This window comes from Anthonomus grandis, chromosome 1 (genome assembly GCF_022605725.1).
Source record: "Anthonomus grandis grandis chromosome 1, icAntGran1.3, whole genome shotgun sequence".
In the NCBI taxonomy this organism is placed as follows: domain Eukaryota; kingdom Metazoa; phylum Arthropoda; class Insecta; order Coleoptera; family Curculionidae; genus Anthonomus; species Anthonomus grandis.
The window spans coordinates 54,075,589-54,099,488 of NC_065546.1; the positions used below are offsets into that span (position 1 = coordinate 54,075,589).

Sequence of the window (23,900 nt, forward strand, 5' to 3'; positions counted from 1 at the left end):
TCAATTAAAAATTATTTCTAATTGTCATAAAACTATGTATAACAACTAAAACATATATGTATATGTATAAATATATATGTCTTTACCTTTTGTTTGCTTTTTATTATCTGGACCATGAATAATTTCTGGGTGGCCTTCAATACCCATAATATTTGGCCCTAATCTCTGTGATTTTTCTGTCTCTTCGTTATATTTTAAATCAAATTCGTTGCGTTCATTGTTGACTAAAAAATAATAACCATGTTAAGATAAAATAATTTTTCTTTTTGAGTAAATTATTAGGTACTATTTTTTTTTCTTCAAGTCATAAATTGTACCTATTTAAAAGAGATGTATTATGTATTTATTGTAGAACAAATAAATATTGCTAATGGAAAGATAATAAACACTAATGTCCCTATTCGTTCTAAGATAAAATATATGTACCTATTATACATAAATACATTTTTACAAAACATTGGATATTAATGTACAAAAAGGGTTAAAAATAGTTACATAAAAAATAACGTAAACATAAAAAATAAATTAAAATAAATCAATATTTACCTTGTTTTTTGTTTGATTGGGCTATATCCAAAATTTGACACATCGTTCATATCCAATAAATTTACATTTTCCTCTACAAAACTGTCCGTAATTAATGGGTTGTAAGTTTTCACGGCACATGCGGGACACCAAGCGGCACGCGCCACCAAAAAGTCAATTCGCTACATATAAACACCGTATTGGAAGTACGCTTTTGGCGGAAGCGTACAAGTGCGAACATTACAAGATATATATAAAGACCGTATCTTTTATAGATACGATCCTAATGTCAAGTAATATCGACATATTTTGAAGAGTTACGGTGTTTATGTTTAGGAAATGTCTAGTTACGGTCTTTTTAGCAAGTAACGCTTATCCTAAATATAAAAACGTGCAAAATGACTATTTTCAAAATTTTTTTTCTGTACTAAAATTTCAAAATTTTATTATTTTTTTTAAATCCATAGATAGCTGCCAAACCGCAGAATTCAAAAATACAAAAATCTCAATTTTGACAAAACTGCGAGATACGGTCTTTTTCACTATGGCGGCAGCATAGGAACAGTGTGGTTAATCTTCTAAGGTCAAATAAGTAAAGGTACTACTATGAGAAGGTGGATATGTTCAAGGAATACCCTAAAGAAATGTGGAAAATTTTGATGAGTGTGATTTTCATAGGTGATCATTATGTTCCTAATTTTCTTTGTTTTGATAAAAAAGGTACTGAACATATTATAGTAAATAGTATACTAATGATTAACCAATCTGGCTTTTGCCGGGGTCACTCATGTAAATCCTACCTGAAGGATCTCTTTGTAAAATTTAAAATGATCTTGCAATTTTATTGCTTAAAAATTGAGAAACTATTAGTTTGCGAACAACCTTAGCAATAGAAGACAGAAAGCTAAATTTATGATCTTTCCATCATAGAAATTTAGGTATCAGTATTAGAGAAGTACCATGTTGTTGGCAATGAGAATATTGAGTTTGTAACATGTATTAAACATTTAGGACTGCAGCTTGATAACTTGCTTTCATTTTAGGATCATTGTAATTATATTGAAAAAACAATTTAATTGTGTTTGTCATACAAATATAAGTTGATGGTTAATAATACAATTGTCCAACCTCATTTTGACTTTTGTGCCTCATTTTTATATTTATTTAACTTAAACCAAACTAATAGACCTCAAAAGCTTCAGAGTCAGGGAGCGAGCCTAATATTGAGGGCACATCATCTTAAATCACTCTCTTTTATACTAAACTCACTCAATTAGTTTTTAGTTTAAAAAAGGCTGTTTTCTATGTCCATTGTTATCCTACAAGAAGTAATGACAATATATCTGTACCTCAGAGCCCAAGTATTTTAAGTCACAATTTGGCGTTTTTGCGATTATCACGCCAAATTTTTAAATGTTAAGTCATCTATACATAGCAATTTTTTACCACTTGATAGCATTTTCCGTTACAGAGTTAAAAATTTTCAAACTAAATTAAGTCCACAGTTTAACAAAGGCCAAATCCAATTAAGTTTACTTAAAATAGTTTTCCTTTTAGAAAACATCAATTCACATTATATTAAGTGCCTTAAAATTCTTTGGCTTAACAAAGTTGGCAACATTGCACTATGTTAAGTTACATACAAGTTGTAAACAGTTCTATTCAGCCAGTTGAAGTGTACGCACTGTTTTTAAATTTGCTCCTTAAATAGTTTGCCCAGTGTGTAAAAAATGAATTCTACAACCCTGAAAATGTTATCAAAGTGTGTTCCAGAGAAAGTTTTAGAGAAGAAAATGCAAGGTTTTGGTAAGTATGATTTTTTTTTTAGTATATAATACAATAAAATAAAATTTAGGCCAAAATTATATTAACAAATGTACTTAACGTATTATATTAATTCTGCTAGTTTCCTTAAAAGAAATATGAATGAAAAGTAACATTACGCACGTACTAAAAGCCTCATTTTAATTTATTATTAAGTAGAAACTGACTTAACATTGTTTGGCAGTATCCTTTTTACTGACTTAATATTGTTTATAGAGTTTTATAGGGTACATTTTTACTTTTAAGGAAATGCAGGACAGGCCAAAACTTGCAGTGAAACTACTGATTTGAACTCAAGCTGCATTCTTACTGACACACGATTAGAAACTCAAGGTTTTTTTTTACTGACTCAACATAGTTTTGGCTTTTTGTTTATACAAATTTTAGTCATGACTTAATATCCTTTTCGCTTATGTTTTTTTCATAAAGTCTGTCTAATACAGTAAATTTTAAGTAACGTTCCTTATACTTTGTATTCGTTTATTAAAACCTAATTTATTAAAACAAAAACTTATAGAGGTTAGTTTTTAAACTAAAACAATAGTAGGTTCGATATATATATATTTTTTTTAACTATCTGATACAATTTTTATGTTTTGCAGAGGTCTCAACGAAACCGATACAAGTTTTGGAGCCGTTCAAACAAAAGGATCAGTTCAAGGCGACCTGTACTTCAAGAAAAAAACCAGGACCTACGACAGGAAAAATTAAGATATTTTTTTTCTGGTGAGCAGATACAAAATGACGACACATTTACTAATCAAACCATCGTCCATCATCCTAAACAGGATTTTAATACACCTGAATGCAGTTATTCTAATAGAAATGATGCATCACTATCACCAAGTAACTCGGAGACTAGGAAAGTTAGAGCTCAAAGAATAAAAAAAAAGTTTTTGTATCTTCTAGCTCAAAAAAACGTGTTGTAGCAGAGAGTGAAATTTTTCCAAAACAAAACAGCGATGATTCCTTTTCTGATTTTGGCAGTGACGACAGTGTTATTGACCCAAATTTCGAAGGTGATGTTGACAATGAAATAAGCAGCGATACCGAAAACGAAAATGAAGAAAATACGAAAAATCTAAATGAAAAAAGAACAAAAAAGAAGAGACCAAATAAACATCTTTGGGAAAAAAAATATTCAAAAGCGAAAACAACTATCAGGAGTAGAATATGTAACCGTTTCCAAAAGAACTATTAAAGAAAAAACTTTAGGACCTGCATGTGGTGAAACATGTAAATTGAAATGCAAAAACCGAATAAATGCGTAAGACTATTTTAAGAACCTTTTGGAACGAAAAACAAACAATTGATATGCGAAGACAGTTTATTGCATCTCACATTCAAAAAGTACCTGTTAAAACCAGACGGGCAAGAAATAATGTTCGCGAGGGTAAAAGGCAGCATACAAACAATTATTTTTTTAAGGAAAACAATGAACGCATCGCAGTATGCAAAAAATTCTTTTTAGATACACTTGCTGTGTCTCAACAAACTGTTGATACTGCATTAAATAAAAAGAGACGTGGGGGCATGATTTCTCCAGATAAAAGAGGACATATTTATTTTATTACTCTTTATTTATTTTAACTACTCGTTTAAATTGCCCGCAAATGATACTTGTGACCTTTGTGATAAGCTAAAAATTCAACTGCAAAATTCAAAGTCACTAGAAACAAGACAGAGTTTGCAAGCCCAATGCGATGAACATGAGAGAGATGTCAATAATCGTTACAGGTTAAAATCCGAAGACAAAATACGCTCGAGAAGTGGAAATACTGAAAAAGTTGTTATGGTTGATTGACAAACTCACAAAGTTTTTATTCACTCAAGCTTTGGACATTTAACTTTACAGTACATGATTCAACTTCACAACAATCCTACTGTATGATGTGGGACGAATCTGTATCTGGTAGAGGGGGAAATGAAATTGCATCCTGTTTGAGTTGCATCCACAATTTGTAAAAATATGCGACTTGTCAGACAGTATTCAAGAACTAACAATTTGGTCAGGTAATTGTCCATCCCAAAATAGAAATCTGCTGATAATAATGAGTTATTTTTGTATTCTAAAACAAAAACCCACCTTAAAAATTTTAAACCACGAATTTTTGGCTAGAGGACATACCCATTTGGAAGCGGACAGTGATCACTCGATCTTTGAAAGGGAAAGAAAGAAAGTTCCGCAATTCAAAATTATTACTACTTGGGATTGGCAACAAATGGTCCTTCGATTTTCTAAACTTTAAGTCCTTGTATGAAGGTTCCTCTGCTCCATTTCATTTGAATAAAAAAATTCATCTAGGGAGGATTTTCTTATTTCAAAAGTAGTGCAAATGCAAGTAAGACAGGGAAAACCGGGGATTTTGTACTATAAAAACAGTTTTGGTTCAACTTAACATGGTTTGGTTTGAGTTCTGTTTCACTGTTTCGACTTAATATTAGTGTTAAGTCAAAAACCATTGTTTTTTCTATGGGGCATATAACGTTAAGTCACTTAACAAAAAAACAAAAAAATATTAAGGCAAAATTCAAAACAAATTTAAATAGATAATATTTTTTTTAACATTTGTGTGAAATTTGGAAAAAATTGCTTAAATAATTACAGATATATGATAAAATAAAGTCACAAAACAACTTAAGATGGCTTTCCTGACAAATGGCAATTTTTGACTTAACGTAGTTTGGCACTCGGGTACTGATATATATTTCAAGAAGAAATCTTTAAAGTTTAAGGTCAATTAAGTCTTGCATAGTGAAAACAATGATTTATCAGGTGATGATAAATCATATATATAGATAAAATAATAGATTTAGATTATTGTAATGAGTGATGTAGAACAATAAACATTATATTTTCAATTTAGTTCATATATGTTATTTTTAATGGTTTTCCTTTTAATTGATTCATGTAACTTAAAACACATTGTTTTCTTTTTCCTTTATGTATATTAGGTGCACTGACTTAAAAAATATTTATTTCATTTCATAAATTATACTTAACTTAATCATTAAGAGTCAGTTAAAGGGAATTCATAACTTTACAGGCATATATACAACTATTTTTTTATCATCAACACAAAACAAAGTTGAAAAAAATGTTATCTTATTTCCGGACATTTTGCTTTTCATAATTAACTAAAGCTTGAACATGCTGAGTGATCGCTTCCAGTGGGTTTTTCTGGAACTCCTTATTTTTCAAGATATTTTTATATACCTGCACACCCTCAACCAACTCCCTTTTCCTCCTATTAGCCTTCGGAATCCCCTTCTTTTTTTTAGGTTCTACCACAGTTTGCTTAATATTGGGCCGATTCTTCAAAAGAGATTCCAGAGAAGGCAATGCATCATGAAGCGGATTTGTATCACCTATAAGAGTGGTCTTCTTTCTTTTCTCCCTCACTTTTAGCTCCTTCTTCATCTGCTTTACAACATCAATTTTTTTCATTAGCAACTCTCTTCGTAGTTTCAGTTTATCCCTTTTGTGTTTAATGGCTCCTTTAGACAACTTATTAAGTTTTAGGGATTTTGTACTTTGAATATTCTCGTTTAAATTGGATTTTAATTTTTTTACGTCGGTATTTTGGCTAGCAAATGGGTTGGTTGATAATGGTGCTTCTGGGGCTGTTTTATTGCCATTTTTTGATGCTTGGTGCACTCTTTGTCTGATGCGTTTTACTTTTCCCATAGCTGGGAGCTTTCTAAAAAAAAAAGGCAAATAGGCATGTTAAGGACATAAGGTTTTTAATTATAAATACCTTACACCGAAAAGGCTTAGCTAATTTAACAAAAAACTTAATTTTTTTAAACCCTTTTGGTTTAAAACAAAATGAAATGAGGTTATGGATAGAATGTTTACAAATGTCAACAGGCAGATTTTTAATAAAATATTTTCGCACCATTGCCAAACTGACCCATAAATTACAGTTAACGCTTTTTTTTTTTTAATTTTAGTCTGTTTTTATTTATTACACTTTTTTAATTTTAATTTAAATTTCCTTTGTTTTTCGATAGACTTAGTAAAGTAAGAAAATCTAAATAGAAAACATTTTCAAAAAAGCAAATCTGGCTACCTTGCTTGGTTTTAAAAATAAAAATTGATAACATTAGCCACTGCCAATGTTTTTGATATTTTTAGGTTATGTGTTTTGTCTATTTATAGGTTAGAGCATGTTTCCGTTTACATTTTATTTCATTATTGCAACTACTACATTTTTTTAAATATCTTATTATTACTTTAGATTTATTACTAGATTAAGCAAACAACCTTTAGACAAATGGCTGCTTCAGAAGGTACGTTTTTAAACCACAGCATATAAACAATACTTTGATAATTTGCAAACTCTACTTTAGTTGTCTTAAAAATACTGAATAACCAGGAAGAACCACTTGAAAAACGTTTGAGAATAGCCGACAATGCTCTAGGTTATACAGAGCTGCAATTCCACCACAAGGAGTCTCTTCTTTTAAAGTGGCTGTTAAATAACTCACCAAAAGAAATTTCACATGAAAAGCTGGCGGAAGTTCTGAAAAAGTGGATATCTTCGAAAGAGTTTCTGGACTTAACACAAAATGATATAAGTAATCAAGACATAAGAGATATTATTCAGGTAAGAGACCCCTTAAAAGGCCCTATTTATGTATCTTTAAAATAAGGGATAATGCGTTGGTAGTTATTTTGTTCTCATCCATTCAAAATATGTCAACTGTTACATTGACACAATACACTGTCATCAAATTATTAATAGCTTTTTGTGGGCCAAATTTTTCGTCAGTTGAGTAGTTTTCAAGCACAATGGCTGTGCCACAAAACAAACACAAAAATCTCTCCAGATTATTTGATATATTTGCCAGTGTGGTGCCAATAAAAAGAGCAAAATTGCCTGACTACACTCAAAATATCCCTGATGAAATAATGTTGAAAATATTCTCATACCTTTCCCATGAAGAATTGTATAAAAACATAAGGATGGTGTCTAAAAGATGGTATTTGTTGGTGTCCAATCCGACCCTATGGCAAAGCATTAAGGCGGACAGCTCCATACCCACACACATCCTTTGCAAATGGATTAAACAGTCCACCTTACTAAAAAAGATTTCATTGTATAATAGAAACGATGTGAACACATTGACAGAAAAAGTGTCCAAATATTCACCGAATTTGCGATCAATAATAGTGAAAAACTGCTGGGGAACCACAAAATCCAACACAATCAAAGGACGCCACCTTTGCCGAATGGTGAAACGTTGTCACAAGCTGAGCCACTTTAATTTCTCCCAAACAAAAATCAGATCGTCAAAGTTTTTTCGACTTTTAGCTGATCGAACTGGGCCCAGGGCGGTTTCAAAGTGTTCCTACTATGGCCCCATTAATAAGAAACAAATTAAGGCCCTGGTGACATCTTTGATTGAGAACCAGAATTACTATATGTCCTCTGTGCAGTCCAAAAAGAAGAAACCTTTGGCACTGGAAAATGTATTGTGCGATAAGGCTTCAGTAACTACTCAACGCTTATGGGATATTTTATTAGAGGAAAATGGGAATGATGATGAGTAGTAGAAAATTAATATCAAACATTTTTTATGTTGTATTTAATAAAATTCTTTGTGTCAACTATGTTTTTTTTATTGTTTTTAGCTTCTATTGGGGAGATTGCTAGCAGAAAATGTCCCAACATTTAACAAATTGGGTGTAGTAGACTCAGTTCTGCTTCTATGTGACATAAAAGTCTTTCAGAATTATTTCAGTTATAACATAGATGTTTATTGTGAACTGTTGTCAGTATGCTTGGGAACAATCAGGGAACCAGGGAAGTTTGTTGAAACTTTGAGGCGCCATTTGTTCCCCAAAGAGTTACTTGTTCAAGATGGTTTCGTTAAGCAGTTTTTTAATATTATTTGCCCAGTTTTGGTCAATAAAATCATCGAGTTTCAAGGGAATGATGAAGTTTTTAAGGGAGCAACTCATGTGGTACAAAAGGTAAGTAATTTAATAGAATTTGGGTTTATTTTATATAGTAGTAACCAAGGAGAATAAAGATCAGTCTCATTGATAGTAACTAATAATTTTTTTTTTGAGATTTTGTACTTTGAAGTGAGTTGTTACTTTGCACATAGCTTGAAGAATCCTGGGCACTACCCCTTAAAAATATCAAAATTTCAATGTTATATATTGGGCTGGTTTGAACTTATGGTAACATTTGTAAGGTGAGCTTTCCTGATTATTACACTTATTACTTCATTAGAATGCTCCTGGTCATTCTTGAGACTTCGGGTCTAGAGTAAGGGATCAACTATGCCTTTTGGAAGCCACTAGACTAATTTTATCTTTATTTATATTTATTTATTAGAAATATTTATCACTTGATTAATATCTCTAAAACTATGGTAGGGTTGCCTGGGATTCTAAATGACATTTGTAGTGTATGCTATCCTGAATCATGATTTGGTTTCAAGAATATGCTCTTATTAGTTCTTGAGATCCAGGACCTAGAAGGTCTCAATCAATTAATTAATATTTATTGATGTTTATATATAACAAAAGAAAACTAACCCTGGCAATTGTATCATTTTTAAGTACATACATAAAAAAAGAGAACACAAGATGGACAGATACGTCATTTATATAAATAAAATACAAAATTGGTCCCATGAGAGTTTCTTTGTGGGGAACCCTTGTCTAAAACAACACTCCTTACTGACCGAGCCCCATTAAGCCCCACTTGTTGTCCCTTTTCTAGGTAAGATTGGAAGAGTGAATACTGACAGGTGAAAAGTTAAAGTGGGAAAGTTTCTGTAAAATGATGGTTTACATCATCAAATGCTTTACTCAAATCATGTACTTCTCCATTGTTCGAAAACCAAAATGGTTGTGAGTCAATAGGTTGCTCCTTTCAAAAAAGTTTGTGATCTGACCCATTATACATGTGATTCTCGGGCAAAGAAGGATATATTTTTTGAAAATTAGTTTTAACAATGCATCAAGTTTGGTAAACGGAATAATAGTGTAGTCTTAATTAGAGCTATATTTAATCCACAAATGTCTCTACTAGGTTTACGGTTAAGAGAAATTTGTGTGAGGCAAACTCTTGAAAGTTATATTTTCCAGAGTGGCTTTGTGAAATTTCCATGCATTTTTGTGTTGCTAATAGTTCTAAACCCTGTGCTGTATTTATTATTTGCCTTATTGTTTTTGCCCAGTTGATTTCTTTTTTATATAGTTTTTTTGTAATTTTTATATTGATTACAAACTGATGTACCATCGTACCCAAAAGATGCAAACCTCTCATTCTTTCGTTAAACCAGTTATATATGCATTTTCTTGAAGATATGCTTTTTTAACATATTGTGTACATTCTGAGGTGAAGTACCAATTTTGTCCACTCTTGGGTTAATTGGAGGTAAACTTCTCTAAACATAGTTCAACTATCTGGGCCACATATACACATTTTACATCAACTTCTTTACTTACAAAAATATTATCCAGACAGTAATTAAGACGGGTTAGCTCAAAAACAGTTTGTTTTAGGCCAAAGCTGTTTGTTAAGTCAATAGAAAAACCTGCCTCATAACATGGGTATTGAACTGTATGTTAAAGTAACCTGCAATCAATATTTTAGCAATATCTTGCACCTGCTGTGTTAGAATAGTGAATAAGGTGTCAAAATTTCCATTGGATGATCTATAAATGGCAAAAAATCACCATTAAATTTTTGTATATAGACAGAATAAAAATTCGACATATTTATCAATATTTACATGATTGTTTGTATCTTTCTTAGAAGCTTCTATGGCATTTTCAGCAAAATCATTGTTCCTTCGCCACAACAGGAATGCCTTGTTGAATATGCAGGCTACCTTGTAACCATCTATCTGAAATGTTTGGACCTCGTCTTCATTCAAAATCTCTGAAACTATGGCTGGAATTTTAGACATTACACTGAACGTATACCAAGGCATTCTAAATCTTGTAAAGATTGCTAAATCATTGATTGCAAGAAACAGAGAGGCATAACTGTAAGCTGTCAGAGTCCTGTCCCAGATAAAGATGCCATCCTGTTCCTATTTTCAGGATGCAGTTTTACCACTTTTTAAAAATCGTGAACCTGATAGCCTATATTTTATACTACATGTCTTTAGTTTTTCGTAATAGATAGCTGTCTTTTTTTATAATATCTTTGAGTTAGCTTCATATTTGTCAAGGGCTTTTGAATGGTTCATTACTTGTTTTAGTGTTCAATTAAGTGATAATACATCATGATTTTTTCCAAGACGATGCAAATTTATATTCTAGTCCAGAGTGAAATTGGAAAAAGATCCTTCAAAAAGTTTCTGTAGACAGGCAGGTAGTGTTGCTTAAATGACGAATTATATTCACGTTAATGTAATAAGTGTACGTTAATTTTCTTCCCTTGTTTCCGATGTGGGTCATATGCTTTTAAGTTTCCATTTAAACCAAAGCAAATGTTTACTTTCGGATAAATATTATTTTTGCTTGAAGGATTCGTTGACCATATAGTTTACAATTTTTTATATATATTTTATGGTGTGTAACTAATGCTTTCTTGAATATCATGATTGTTGTTTCATGAAAATGCTCCAATTCCTAATTCTTGAAACCCAGGACCTGGCAGATCAAACATGCTTTTTGCAACCTATTAGACAAAAGCTTTAATATCTCGAAATTTATATTTGTAGGGCATGTTTTTCTATTGTCGTTATTTGATGAGATTTTCACCTTGAAGATCGAGAACCACTGATTCATGTTATTAATACTAATATTCTTTTTTTAGTGTATATTCCAAGGACATACCAAGGAGTTCCAAAGCTTCTTCAACGAAGCCCTGGGAATCCAAAGTGCAGAGAAGCATACCAGCACTCTACCGAAGCAACTTTTTAAATACTTAAATGCTCAAAATGATCCTCTGGTCACTTCAACAGCTTCCAGGCTCCTCTTCTCCGCTTTTATCGGTACTTTCAAAGACACCCATTGGGGTTTTTACTACTTAGTTTTCCTGTGTAATATGCTAAAATTAAACCAGTACCCTGACTTTACCATTTTATCGCCCATAAAGCAGAAAAAGGGAGTAACTTTAAGTAAACTTTTACAACTAATATCCGGAGTACTGGACCAAATTGCTTCGAGAAACTTCGTGGAATGCACCCTCGGTAACACCTCTTTCACCGAATATCTCAGAAACATTTTAAAGTTTATTATATCCACGAACGTTTTAAACGTAACGGTTTTTAAGATTATCCTGGCCTGTATACAGATAAACCCCTTGTCCATTGAACCTATTGCCACCACGCTCTTTGTCCATTTAGTGTCAAGGTACAGTGAAGAATATCAGCATTTATACGAGGACACGATTAAGGCCATATTTGAGGTCTTCGGCAAGCTACACAGGCTGGAAAATTTTGTGGCGAAAATTATCCCGGCTATAAAGAATCTGAAAATTGACGTAGAAAGTTCTGGCACCTATACATTTGGTGGTGAACAAGACTTAGAGATATCTACAATGAAATTGAGCCCCATCAGTAAGATATTAAGTAGGCCTATTTTGGACTTTTTTGCCAAATGTCTTAATAACTTGGCCAGTTGGCAAACTATCAATATGTTTAAGACTTTGCTGTTTCATTTGAGAGAAGTCGTTACGGGATTTTCCAAGGATACTTCTCAAGGTAAGAGGTGTCTTATACAGTGCATCCCAAAAGTTATGTCTAAATTCATTTAAAATTCAGGGGTGTGTTTGAAAAAAAAACGCTCGGACCCGTTGATTTTTATTTCAAGTTGCGCATTTTTGTACGTGAAGTTTGTAAATACAGGATTGCTCAAAAATAAATTACGACCATCTTAATTTTTTTTAAATCACCTATTTTTTATTTCATTTTTGAATTTCGCGTGGAATTCTACGTATGTTTCATGCATCATGTCCTATACCTAAAGTCAACAGTTACCGAAAAAAAGGCGACCAAACATTATTATTGAAGTTCGCCTTACGAGTCACCTTATCTCTGAGAATTTTTATACAGAGCAAAATTCCATTCATTCGTGTTTTTTATTGTTGGCTGGTGACCGTGTATTTTCATAGAAACTGTATGACAGTTGTACGCCAAACAGATTTTGTCAAGTTTGAAGTGTACGAGCAAAGTTGCGGTTTTCACAATGGTAAAGTTAACGGAACGAGAAAAAATAGAAATTCTGTGCATGGTTGGGTTTGGTGATAGAACGCGTACTCATAGAGAAGCTGCTCAATTATTCATTGAAATCCATCCTGATCGTTCTCCGATATGTCAAAAGGTGGTGAATAGAGGCTAAATTTAGAGAATTCCGTCATGTTAAAGATCTGCCGAAATCTGGTCGTCCTGCTCGAGATGAAAATGAACAACTTGCCGTTTTGCTTTCTTTGGAAGAAAATCCATGCACTCCTCTGTCGCAAATTACGGCAAATTTACACATGGCAAAATCTATAGTTCACCGAATAGTTAAAAAGCATAAATATCACCCCTACTAAGATATTCCTGTGCAAGAGTTATTTGATGACGATTTCGATAAGCGAAATGAGTTTTGTTGAACTCATCCCGATGAAACCACGTTCTGTTTGAATGGTAGTGTGAACAGACAAAATTGTCAATATTGGGCAACAGAAAATCCGCACTGGATGATGGAGGTAAACACCCAGTACCCTAAAAAACTAAATGTGTGGTGTGGAGTAGTGCGCGGAAGAGTAATAGGTCCCTTTTTCTTTGAACAGACTTTAACGGGACAAGTGTATCTCGATTTTCTCCAATTTGAATTAGTTCCAGCATTACTAGCTTTATTTCCAAATCCATTGGACCCAGACTATCCTGACGAAGAACTAATTTTTCAGCAAGATGGCGCTCCTCCGCACTATGCGTACATTATTGGATGAAACCTTTCCCAATCAGTGGATATAAAGGAGAGGACCCATCAAATGGCCTGCTAGGTCTCCTCACCTAACACCAATGGACTTTTTTTTGTGGGGATACCTCAAGTCGAAGGTATTTGTTAATAGGCCAAATAATCTAGACGACTTGAATGAGAGAATTCGCAGAGAAGTGCGCGCCATAATTCCGGAAATGATTGAAAATGTGCAACGAGACTTTATTGATCGTCTTGGACATTGTCAAGCCGTGAATGGCAACCATTTTGAGCATTTAACTTAATTTTTGTTCTTTTTTTATTTGTTACATGAATTCGCTTTTGTCTCGATAACTGTTGTCTTTAGGTATATGACATGATGCGTGAAACATACGTAGAATTCCACGCGAAATTCAAAGATGAAATAAAAAAAGGTGCTTTCATTTGAAAAAATTAAGTTGATGGTCGTAATATATTTTTGAGCAACCCTGTATATCATCGGCTTTCAAAACCTGCTAAGTCATTTTGGATACATTTTACAGGAGGCGCAAAAAACGTGTTTAAAATCATATACACTATTTTCGTGAATTGATATTGTATTAAATCCTAATTACAATTGATTTCTGATAAATCAATTTGAGACTTCGAAGGTTTTGAAACAAAAAAACAAGTAATGCTGGAGACTTAGTAGGTTTTATTTATTTTGAATTCTGCTTAATTATGTTTTAAATGTTATCATGAGCTAGTAAGTGACCACTAAATATAGTGATATATAGTGATATATATATATATAGTATATATACTGACCGATGAGCAGTAACCACTGAATAAAAGAAAGGTATATATTATATAAATTATTTTGAAAAATTAACAAAAAAATAAAAATTAGTCTGCTTCAAATGGTAGGGTGTCATAAAAAAGATGATAGTCCGCAGGTATAACTTCTTTTAATTGTTGCAAATGATCGTATTTGCTTTTTTTAATTAGAAGTGGGTTTTCATAAAGAGGAACTATTTCTCCAACCCCTTGACTTTTCCTGCTAAGTCTCTTTTCCAATACCGTCCAATCATCGTCAAAATTTAATTTGAAGTATAATTTTCTATTAGGCCTATACTGAACAGTCGGATCTCCTGTTTTATAGCCGGGACGAATGGAAATGTGGTACTTAAGTGCCGAAAATTTTTTAAAATATTTATGATTTAACTTGATAGGGTTTTGGATTTGACCGAGCCGATTTACATGCAGCAATATATCCAGCAGGTGAATAAATTTCTCTATTGCGGAGTTTTCGCTCAATTGTAGAGTGCATGCTATCGCACTCCATCTGGATATAGCCACTTACCAAATATTTTTGTGTAATAATGATACCTTTTTTTATTGATAGATGCAAAAGAGCATTTGACAAAGTTACTTTTTTGTTTTGGGCAGTACATCCATCACTATAGAAAATTATTTCTTCACCTTCGCACATACTGGATTCTTCTAGGAAATTATACAGAATTGTTGCAAATTCATTTGAGGTAACTTTTCCTTCTGCCTCATGCCAAAGAAAGCAATTTGCATCTTTTGTTCTTAAATTATATAAAGTCAAATTATGAACTAGCAACTTTTTTTTGTAATAAATTTTCGAAGCCTTTAGCATTGGACAAAGGTTCAAGTTCGTCATCGTTTCCCGTCTTATATGAGACACAAAGGTCACATTGATCCTTCTTGGGTGCGTATAAGCTTAAGTTATTTAAAGCAAACTCTTCATGAAACGTCTTTATGGAGAGAGGTTTAATAGACCTAGTTTCACAGTATTTAATATAATTGCTGTATAATGCAGCCTTAGTCTGCCAAATGGGCTCCAAATACTTTTTACTCGATGAAGCTCTACAATAATGAGACTCCATTTTCGGTAATTCCATAAAAAAGTCCTTTAATCCAATTTTCTCTGATTCATTTCTAGTGTTAATTTAGTCTGAGTTAAATTCACATTAGTATTAGGAAAATCGGTATTATGATCTGTACCTAATGGTACCCAGTTGTACAAAGACCAAGTTCCCAGACTAAGAGTGTTAATAAACATGACCTGACACACTCTTTCGCGAACACCATTTTTCTTTAAATGACAAATAAACGTATTAGAGCGTCTTGAAATTTCATTGATTTGATTTTTTAAATCTTTGGGAGCTGTGCTGTCTACAAGGCTTGAAATGTAAGTTTTCTTTTGAGGCCAAGTCATGTTTTGCCAGAATTGATTAAAAATTTGTTGTCTGTCCTCTTCTGTGAATTTTCGGCATTTTAGTTTCTTAGATTTTTCCGACATTTTACAGTTACAGAAAGGTTTCATTTGACGAGGCGGTTTTGCTACGTCAAATATCCACTTTCCCTCTGCATTTATTCTAAGTCCATCATATTCATCACCCTTTTCACGTTTATTCTTACACTATTGTCTTTTCCAGCTTCCAGAATCAGGTTTTCGATTTCTATTTTTTTTTGGTTTTAATGTGCTCTTCTATATTTTCCACTAATATCTCATTTTCTTTTTCACTATCTTCGACTTCAAAATCTGTCCTTTCTAGTTTTTTATTGACCTCAATGTGTTTATCTTCGCTTTCACTTGGTAAGTACTCATCATCGTCATCGCATTGCACTACTTGGTTGGTCGTAAATATTCCTGGCCTTCCAGGCTCCGCAACATCAATATCACTTTGCTTTGGATGGTCTTGCACCCTATTTCCCCCGTCAGTTTCTAGGTTGAGGTCCGAAAATGCATTTTCTGAAGCGCCTACGGTAAATTCATAATAATAAAGTATCTTTAGAAGTTAAGTAAGAACACTTACCATTTATCTCGCCTAATAACATTAATTCATCATGTCCTCCACAGTCATCTATTAATGTTTTAATAGCTTCATCTATTTCCGTCTGAAGTTCAAAACAATTTTCACTTTCGATCTCGTTAGTTGTCGCATTTAATGCCAGATCGTCATGGTTTTTAACTATTTTACTATTTTCCAAAAATAAAGTCGATGTATTATCCATTATTGAGGAAGTTTCACCGTGAATTTCATTGAAATTTGTAGCTAGAGCTACCATAAACTTATTTCTGCCGAAACCCCCGTACATCTTAAACAGAATAAAAAGCCTATAATAGTCAGTTTTACTGAGTTATTGATTCTAACTCCCCTTAACTCTTTTATTTTTGTATCGATTTTTTTCAAATTTAGCAACGTTGTTATTGTCATAGAAAGTAATTTTCACACATTTGGAAAACATTATACAAATTACGGTTTCACCGGAAATGAACAGAACTTTTGTTTTTAAAAGGACATCCCATATATTTTTGATTTTTTGGATTCTGCACATTGATTTACACTTTTTAAGTAAATCGATGTGAAGAATTAAAAAAACCAAAAATTTATAGGGTGTCTCATTTAAAAATCAAAAGTTGGGTTCATTTTTGGTGACGCCAAAAGTAGTAAAATATTTTTAAAAATGTTTGAAAGTCGCTTTTTATGAGAATAACAACGTTGCGAAATTTCAAAAAAATCGTTAAGAAAATAAACGAGTTAACGGGGTGGTCAATTTGTAACCATCAATAACCCTGTACATCCAAACAAAAAAGGATTTAAAAGGTAAAAAATAATAATTATTGTAATTCAACTCTCCTAATCAAAACCATCTATGTCTCCTTTGAAACGATGTTTGATGATGCCATAAAACAGGATTAATCAAAACCTCCTAAGTCGTTTTTAAACAACTTGAGGAAATTTATCAAAATAAACCCCAATAACTAATTACTTACCTTCTGTTCTAATAAACGCACTTTCTTTTCTATTTATTCATATTTCTAAAATGCTATAATGCTCGATGCTAAATGATAATATTAAATTTTTTTTGTATCAAAACCTCGAAAATGGTAAAAATCAGACCTAGGAGGTTTTAAAAGTAAACCGACGATATACAAACTTCACGTACAAAAATGCGCAACTTAAAATAAAAATTGACGGGTCCGAGCGTTTTTTTTTCGAACACACCCCTGAATCTTAAATGGATTTAGACATAACTTTTGGGATGCACTGTATATGTATTAATAAACAATAATTTATGTTTATTTTAGATGCCGATGAAATATTCAATTTGGAATTCATACAGAAACTTATAACTGTCTTGCTTATGCACGTAAAAGTGGCAGACAACAGCACCCCTCAGAACGTCACTTCCAAGTTTACGAAAGGCCTATTGGAGTTCAAGGGTATTCTAAATGAACTTGGGGCAGCTGTCTTAAGACGTGAACATGTAAGCAATATTATTTCTATGAAAACTCTTAGAATGAAATAAAACATGGTATAAGAAGAAATATTTTTTGTTGACATCCAATCAAATTAGTTATGGCCACAATATTGACCACTCTGTATATATATATATATATTTGCTTACTGTAAGATTAACGTTGCTTTATATTACCTTTCGCTGTACTTACTAATTTAGTCTTTATATTATCATGTAACAGCCTTGTGCCTCAATCTCCGTTCTACCATGCTTGCTGCTTGTACTAAATTGTCAAATAAAATTTATTTTTTAAAACGTGCTTCACACAATAAGAAACAAAACTAACTCCAAAGGTTTCTTTTTTTAACATATAAATATTTCATTTTAAGAATCACGTAACCATGAGGGCGTTTTTGGAATTGGCATACATTTGGGCCGAAATTAATATCACTTTGAATTATTACTCTGACAGTAAGGAGCTCGAGGTATCTACTGTAAATAACAGTCCTTCGGCTGCCAATTTGACTTATTTGCACTCCTATATGGACGTGAATGATTGGAAACTGGTTACGCAGAGGATTAGTAATTTTGGAGAGGCACCTTGTAAGATTTGTTTGGTAAGTGGTACTTTGAATTTAATAAAATAAATACAGTAGAACCTCGATTATTCGTCACCCCCACCTTGTTGTTGAAAATAAATTCGGAGAATTTAATTCGCAGCCCGGCGGCAAAGATTTAACAGAGCACGACCGCTGATTTGTTTTAACTTGCATGCTCTACGAAGGCATCGTGCAAATTAGCTTCCAATATCGGTTTCAATATTTAAGGTATAGGGTGGATAGTTGTACAGTGTTTGTGTATGTAAGACTGTTTTGTTTCACGTTTTACAATGTCTGATAATAAAAGAAAGCGCGTAGTGCTAAATTTGGCTAAAAAATATGAAATTGTGTGTCGATTAAAAAAGGGAAAAAGCGCTACAGCTCTATCAAAAATATATAATGTTGCGCGAACTACAATTAATTATTTGAAAAAGCATGGAGATATCATTGCCATCAACCCATATTAGCAAAATGGAATCAACAGATGGTGATGTTACTCAGCGAAAAACGATGAAATTAGCTACCCACAGATGAGGTTGTGTTTTACTGGTTTGCCCAGCAGCGAAGTCAAGGAGTACCTTTATCAGGCCCGATTATTCTAAGACAAAAAGACGAAAAATTAAGTGCTAATAGTGTTAGTGTGGTAGGTTATGTTAACAAGCTTCGGGAGGAAATTAAAAAGCGTGGTCTACAAAGAAACCAAGTTTGCAACTGTGATGAAACAGTTGCGACAACACATTGAGGAAGGAACTTCCTCAAACGACATTAGCTTCATCTTCTGAGACGTCAGCACCTGGATATAAAGTTCAAAGGGAACGCATAACGATTATGGTTTGTGCAAATGCTAGCTGGCTTCCGCTTGTGGTCATTGGAAAAGCAAAAAAACCTCTTGCATTTAAAAACATGGATTTGGGATTATTGCCTCTGAAATATAGAGCCCAAAAAAGTGCATGGAAGAGTCAAGAGATATTCAGTGATTGGTTTAGAACGTGTTTTCTCCCTGAAGTTAAAAAATACTTACGTGAAAATAATCTTCCTGAAGAAGCTATGCTTTTAATGGATAATGCGCCAACTCATCCTATTGAAGAGTTAAAGTCCGAAGATGGTAAAATAACTTGTCACTTTTTGCCTGCAAATACGACATCCTTGATTCAGCCTATGGACCAAGGGGTTATTGAAAGTTTCAAGAGAAGATATCGAAAGGCTTTTATTCATGGACTTATTTCCGAGACAGATACGGACTTAAAACAATATTGGAACATATTTTTCAAAAAAGATGCCATACATATTGCCGCTGAAGCATGGAACAGTATACCCGCTGAAATCTTGAATAAACGTTGAAATAAATTGTTGCCTACCGAAAATACAGGTCTCGATCAGAAAGAATATCCAACACGTAATATTTCATCCATAAAGCAAACATTTTCAAATCTTCCTGGATTTAAAGACATCTTAGAAAATGACGTTTCTAATTGGTTAGATATTGACAAACAGGATGTAGGATATGATATTTTACTAGACGACGAATTAATTAACCACGTTTTAAAACCCTTAGAAGCCACTGATCATGAAGATGACTTACCAGATAATCCGGATGATAGCATTAGCCATGTGGAAGCTGAGGATATGGTAACAAAAATTATACAATGGTATGAAAATGAAGAAGAAGCAGAACTAGTTCAACTAGTCTTATTGAGGAAAATACGCCACCTTGCAAGAAAGAAACGCTTCCAAATGATAAAGCAAAAAAAAAATCACAGATTTTTCAAAAAAACCATAATGTTTATCACTTAATATTATTTTTATATAGGTTTGTTTATTCCTTTTTTGTTCACAAGTTCTTTTTAGTTTGTTTAAATAAATTTATATTTTTTGCTATTTTTCGGTTTTTTCCTCATATCCGTCGCACCCTGGTCCCGACCCTTGACGGATAATCGTGGTTTACCTGTAAATTATTATTTAAACTGGAACAAAAACTGGTTAAAGTAAGATTCTTTTTTGGCTTGATTTTGAGGTTAAATAAAAAAAAAAAAGAATAACTAGGTACTATTTTTTCAGTGCTAAGTAGTAAATTTATTTAAAAAAAAAAAACCCTTAGACCATATTATTTAAACTAACATTAATTGGCTTTATACAGGGGGTAAAAGTAAGTAAGTTTTTTTTAACATTATACCTTTACAACTTCCAGATAAAATGAATTTACAATTTTTACTATTCAACATTTTTGTGTACAAAGTCTGCAAAAAATTAATTAAAGAGATATTTATAATTTATATATTTTTTCTCAATTAGGTACCTACCTGCACTAACCCAAAGCAATCCTGTCATCTTTCCTTTCAATCTTTCCCTTCATGCATTCATGTCACATTTTAAAGGGAAAATCATCTTCTTAAAGGCCACTAAATAAGCATCATATTTAAAGTGATTGGTTATTGATGTTAGATGTATTGATAAAGGAAAAGACTGGAATATTTTTATCACTTTTTGACGGCCAACTATTAGCACATAATATTCCTAAATGTCAAAGCACATAAATAACACGTAATGCTGATGTCAAAAAACACAGACAGATAAATACTAAACTTACTAGGTACCTATAATAAGTTAGGTACTTTTTTAAAGAGAGTTTTAAACCTATACTTATTTATATTAATTAAAAGAATTATTTTGTAAATGTTTCTAATTTCCTCTTTTTGTTTTTATCTTTTGATAAACTCTTTTCTACAGCAAAAACTGATTGTTTTTTATTTTTACATAATCATTTAATAAAATGTTCGAAAATATAGAACATAGCATTATAAAGAGAGTCATAATAGTCTCTACCACAAATACATTGAGAAAAAAAATCTTTCCAGGGCTGTTGTTAACCAGCTGCCAAGCGATATCGTCACAATCAGCTGCGTCCTGTGGTATATTAGCTTCGCATTCCCAACTTCTGTTAGGCGTGTGCGCGTAGAGAGCGCTGGGCATGGCATGTGTTACCCTGGTGGTGGTGATGAAACCTACAAACGCGACATACTAAAATGTGCCGAAGAGGTTCGGGGAAAATACCTGTGGCTTTTCCGGCCGTTTGGGCCCAATTAATAAAACTCTCTACTTGGGCGGGTTTCTTACGGGAGGCGGCGTAATCGTCCACGGCCACCGTCCAATCTACGCCGGCGGTTTTGTGGTTCGCTTTTATACCGGTAAACATGGCAGTGGCGGTGCTACACGAGTCCGGCACCAACTTGTTTGCCGAATAAATCTGTAAGGAATGCCTGTTGGGATATCGGGGAATAAAATTTTAATGAGATTAACTTTTAAGACACCCAAGTTGTCAAACGTTTCCCAGGCTAAACGGCCGGACTCGCATTTGCCGTATATCCTGGCGACAGTGGATGTGGTTAGGCCCCCCATACCGTCACCGACGAACAGGATAAGGTTTTGAGCCTCGTTGGAAATTTTCCTTTTTTTAAGAGCTTTCGATAGTTCTTCTTTGCCCAGTTGTCTCCAATAAGCTTAATCTAGAAATTAATAGAGATGTTAGGGAAAAAAACGGTATGCCTAAAAATCTGGGCGGGAATTCTAAAATCACGACTCGATCTCGATACGATCACGTCTTCGAATTCGATCGCGACTCGAGTAGTGACGAGAAGGGTGATTCTAAATTTCAATTGTCGGCTAAACTCGTCTTATTCGATTTGATTTAGGTTTGTTGGTATATATTTGTTATTTTCCCCAATAATTGACAGATAGAAACATCAATTGTCTTTTCTATTAATAGCACTAAGAATTTTCATTTATTTTGTTAATTTTCTTATGCCTCCGTGTTTTTATTTAAATATATGCCCATATTATTTCTTTAATATAAAAAAATGTAGTTTAAAACCACCACTACCCATAGGGAAATAATAATTGAATTCATGGAAAATCACAAAAACTTGTTCTGTTCATCCACTTTTGGTTTTAATATGGCAACATGAATGCAATCAATAGCACCTATAACAAATTGGAAGAAGGGAAATTCGATCTCTCCATAAATGTTAATTTATTAAGTTGTTCATCTATTGTCTTTGGGAAAATTAATGAATCGGTCAGCACGGTGATTGTCAATAATTTCAGTAGTTTTATAGATCCAACGGTTTGCAGTAGTTTCGCTAATTCCAAATTTAAAATCTTGTCCAATGCTTTTTTGGTAACAATCTGTGGCAAAAAATAAAATATAGATGCTGTTTAATGCTCTTATAACTTATGTAAATATTATTATTAACTAAATTAATTAATATAGTTTTCTGGTTAGTTAACTGCAGAAAGTCATATTCAGTGGAAGTATCATTGATTATTTTTTCTAATATGGCACACATATGAAATAATATACCTTTATTTAAATCAATTGGGACACAAAAAATCAAACCTCCCCTCTGCAGGTAGTTAAAGTAGTCTCATTTTCAGTAAAATTACCTTTACTTTCAACAACCAACCAGGACAAATATTATAGGCAAATTTTTGTGATATTTTATGTGCAGCATAACCAGATATGTAAATTTCCGTAGACCCATCAATGTCATATTCACACAAATAATCAGTGTCAAGTAAAAATAGAAATTTGTCACAATTCATGTTCTGGGTCACATTTAGGGGTATATCAGTAGTCTAATCAGTCAGATCTAGGTCAGAGTCATAACATTAATTTGATTTTTAATATTTGAAATAAAAAAAGTACTTCCAGAGACTTTCCTTAAGATATGTTTAAGTAAAATTTTTATCTCTGCATTAAGAGCTGACATTATAATTGCATCCTCCCAAGAGCCTATACTTAACAAATCTTTTTTCCAATTTTTCTGTGTCTATGAAATTTAAAATTTTTCAAACTAGTAATTGATGATTTAAAAAAAAAAACAGATATACTGTGTTGCATGGCGGAATGAGTATCAGTTGTAAGGCAACCATTATTATTTTCTAGTTTTTGCCATACATCTAGCTAGGAAATATATATATTTTTTTAAATTGGACATCTTCATCATTTGGTCTTTTAATATTTGCATTTGATACACTAATGTTATTTACTATATCTCTTCAATGCCTGATAATTTCTAAAGATTAAATGCTCTTTTAATTACCATGTTTTTTTCCCTGTCATATAAATCTTTTACCTGGGCAAATTTAGCAAATTTTACAGTTGAGAAATTGTCAAAGTCAGGAAACACAAATGTTTTATCAAGGTTTTTTTAACTTCCGCCAATTATTAATTACATTTTTAAATAGATGCACAAAATCAAAGGTGGCGAAATCTTACTATCAGGATTTTATGGGTTTGGAAAAAAAACTACTATTCTTATTTCCATTTTTTCACCAAAGAGATCACATTCTTGTAATTTCTGCCCCTTTAATTCGACTCACTGGTGAGCTTTTGCTCACTACAATTTTAGAAAAATTTCCAAAAGATGAACAAATCATAAATTCTAAGACGGTTGATGCTAAAGAATTGTTATCTGAAGCAATACCAATAAGACTTTTTTCCCAATAGTCTAGTCCTTTAGTTATATAAATTTCATGAATTAATAAATTAACAACTTTCTCAGTCGGTGCTAAAGAAGTGGATACAATGTTTAAATAATTAGTGGTGTCGTTAGTTTTATTTAAGTCAGAATTTGGTGTCACATCAAAGCTAGAAGAAAGATACTGTAGGTACCTCTTGGTGGGTAGATTAAAATAATCTCCAAGCAATTCATATGCGCCAGGGGATATATAATATAACATAAAAGACATTACTATAGTTGATGGGCAATAACGTTTTTGCTTTAAAATAAGTAAAGTTATTTGGTCTATTGAAAGTA

At 32.7% G+C, this 23,900-nt stretch overlaps 2 protein-coding genes across 2 annotated transcripts in view; one reads left to right on the forward strand and one right to left on the reverse strand.

Annotated features, from left to right (window-relative positions):
- Positions 1 to 6,499: 6,499 nt before the first annotated feature.
- The window catches only part of LOC126737851 (uncharacterized), a 33,415-nt gene continuing 16,014 nt past the window's right edge, over positions 6,500 to 23,900 (forward strand). Inside the window, exons 1-6 of the mRNA XM_050442922.1 lie at positions 6,500 to 6,642; positions 6,703 to 6,959; positions 7,988 to 8,329; positions 11,142 to 12,030; positions 17,334 to 17,512; positions 17,875 to 18,102. Of these exons, the coding sequence (XP_050298879.1) occupies positions 6,627 to 6,642; positions 6,703 to 6,959; positions 7,988 to 8,329; positions 11,142 to 12,030; positions 17,334 to 17,512; positions 17,875 to 18,102 (1,911 nt within the window). The 5' untranslated portion in view covers positions 6,500 to 6,626. The remainder of the gene's footprint in view (positions 6,643 to 6,702; positions 6,960 to 7,987; positions 8,330 to 11,141; positions 12,031 to 17,333; positions 17,513 to 17,874; positions 18,103 to 23,900) is intronic.
- Positions 20,940 to 21,556, reverse strand: LOC126737857 (alkaline phosphatase 4-like). Its single transcript, XM_050442932.1, has 2 exons — positions 21,382 to 21,556; positions 20,940 to 21,328 (listed from the first exon to the last, which is right to left on the reverse strand). Exons 1-2 carry the CDS (start codon positions 21,478 to 21,480, stop codon positions 21,023 to 21,025), a joined length of 405 nt encoding a protein of 134 aa, XP_050298889.1. The 5' UTR covers positions 21,481 to 21,556; the 3' UTR covers positions 20,940 to 21,022.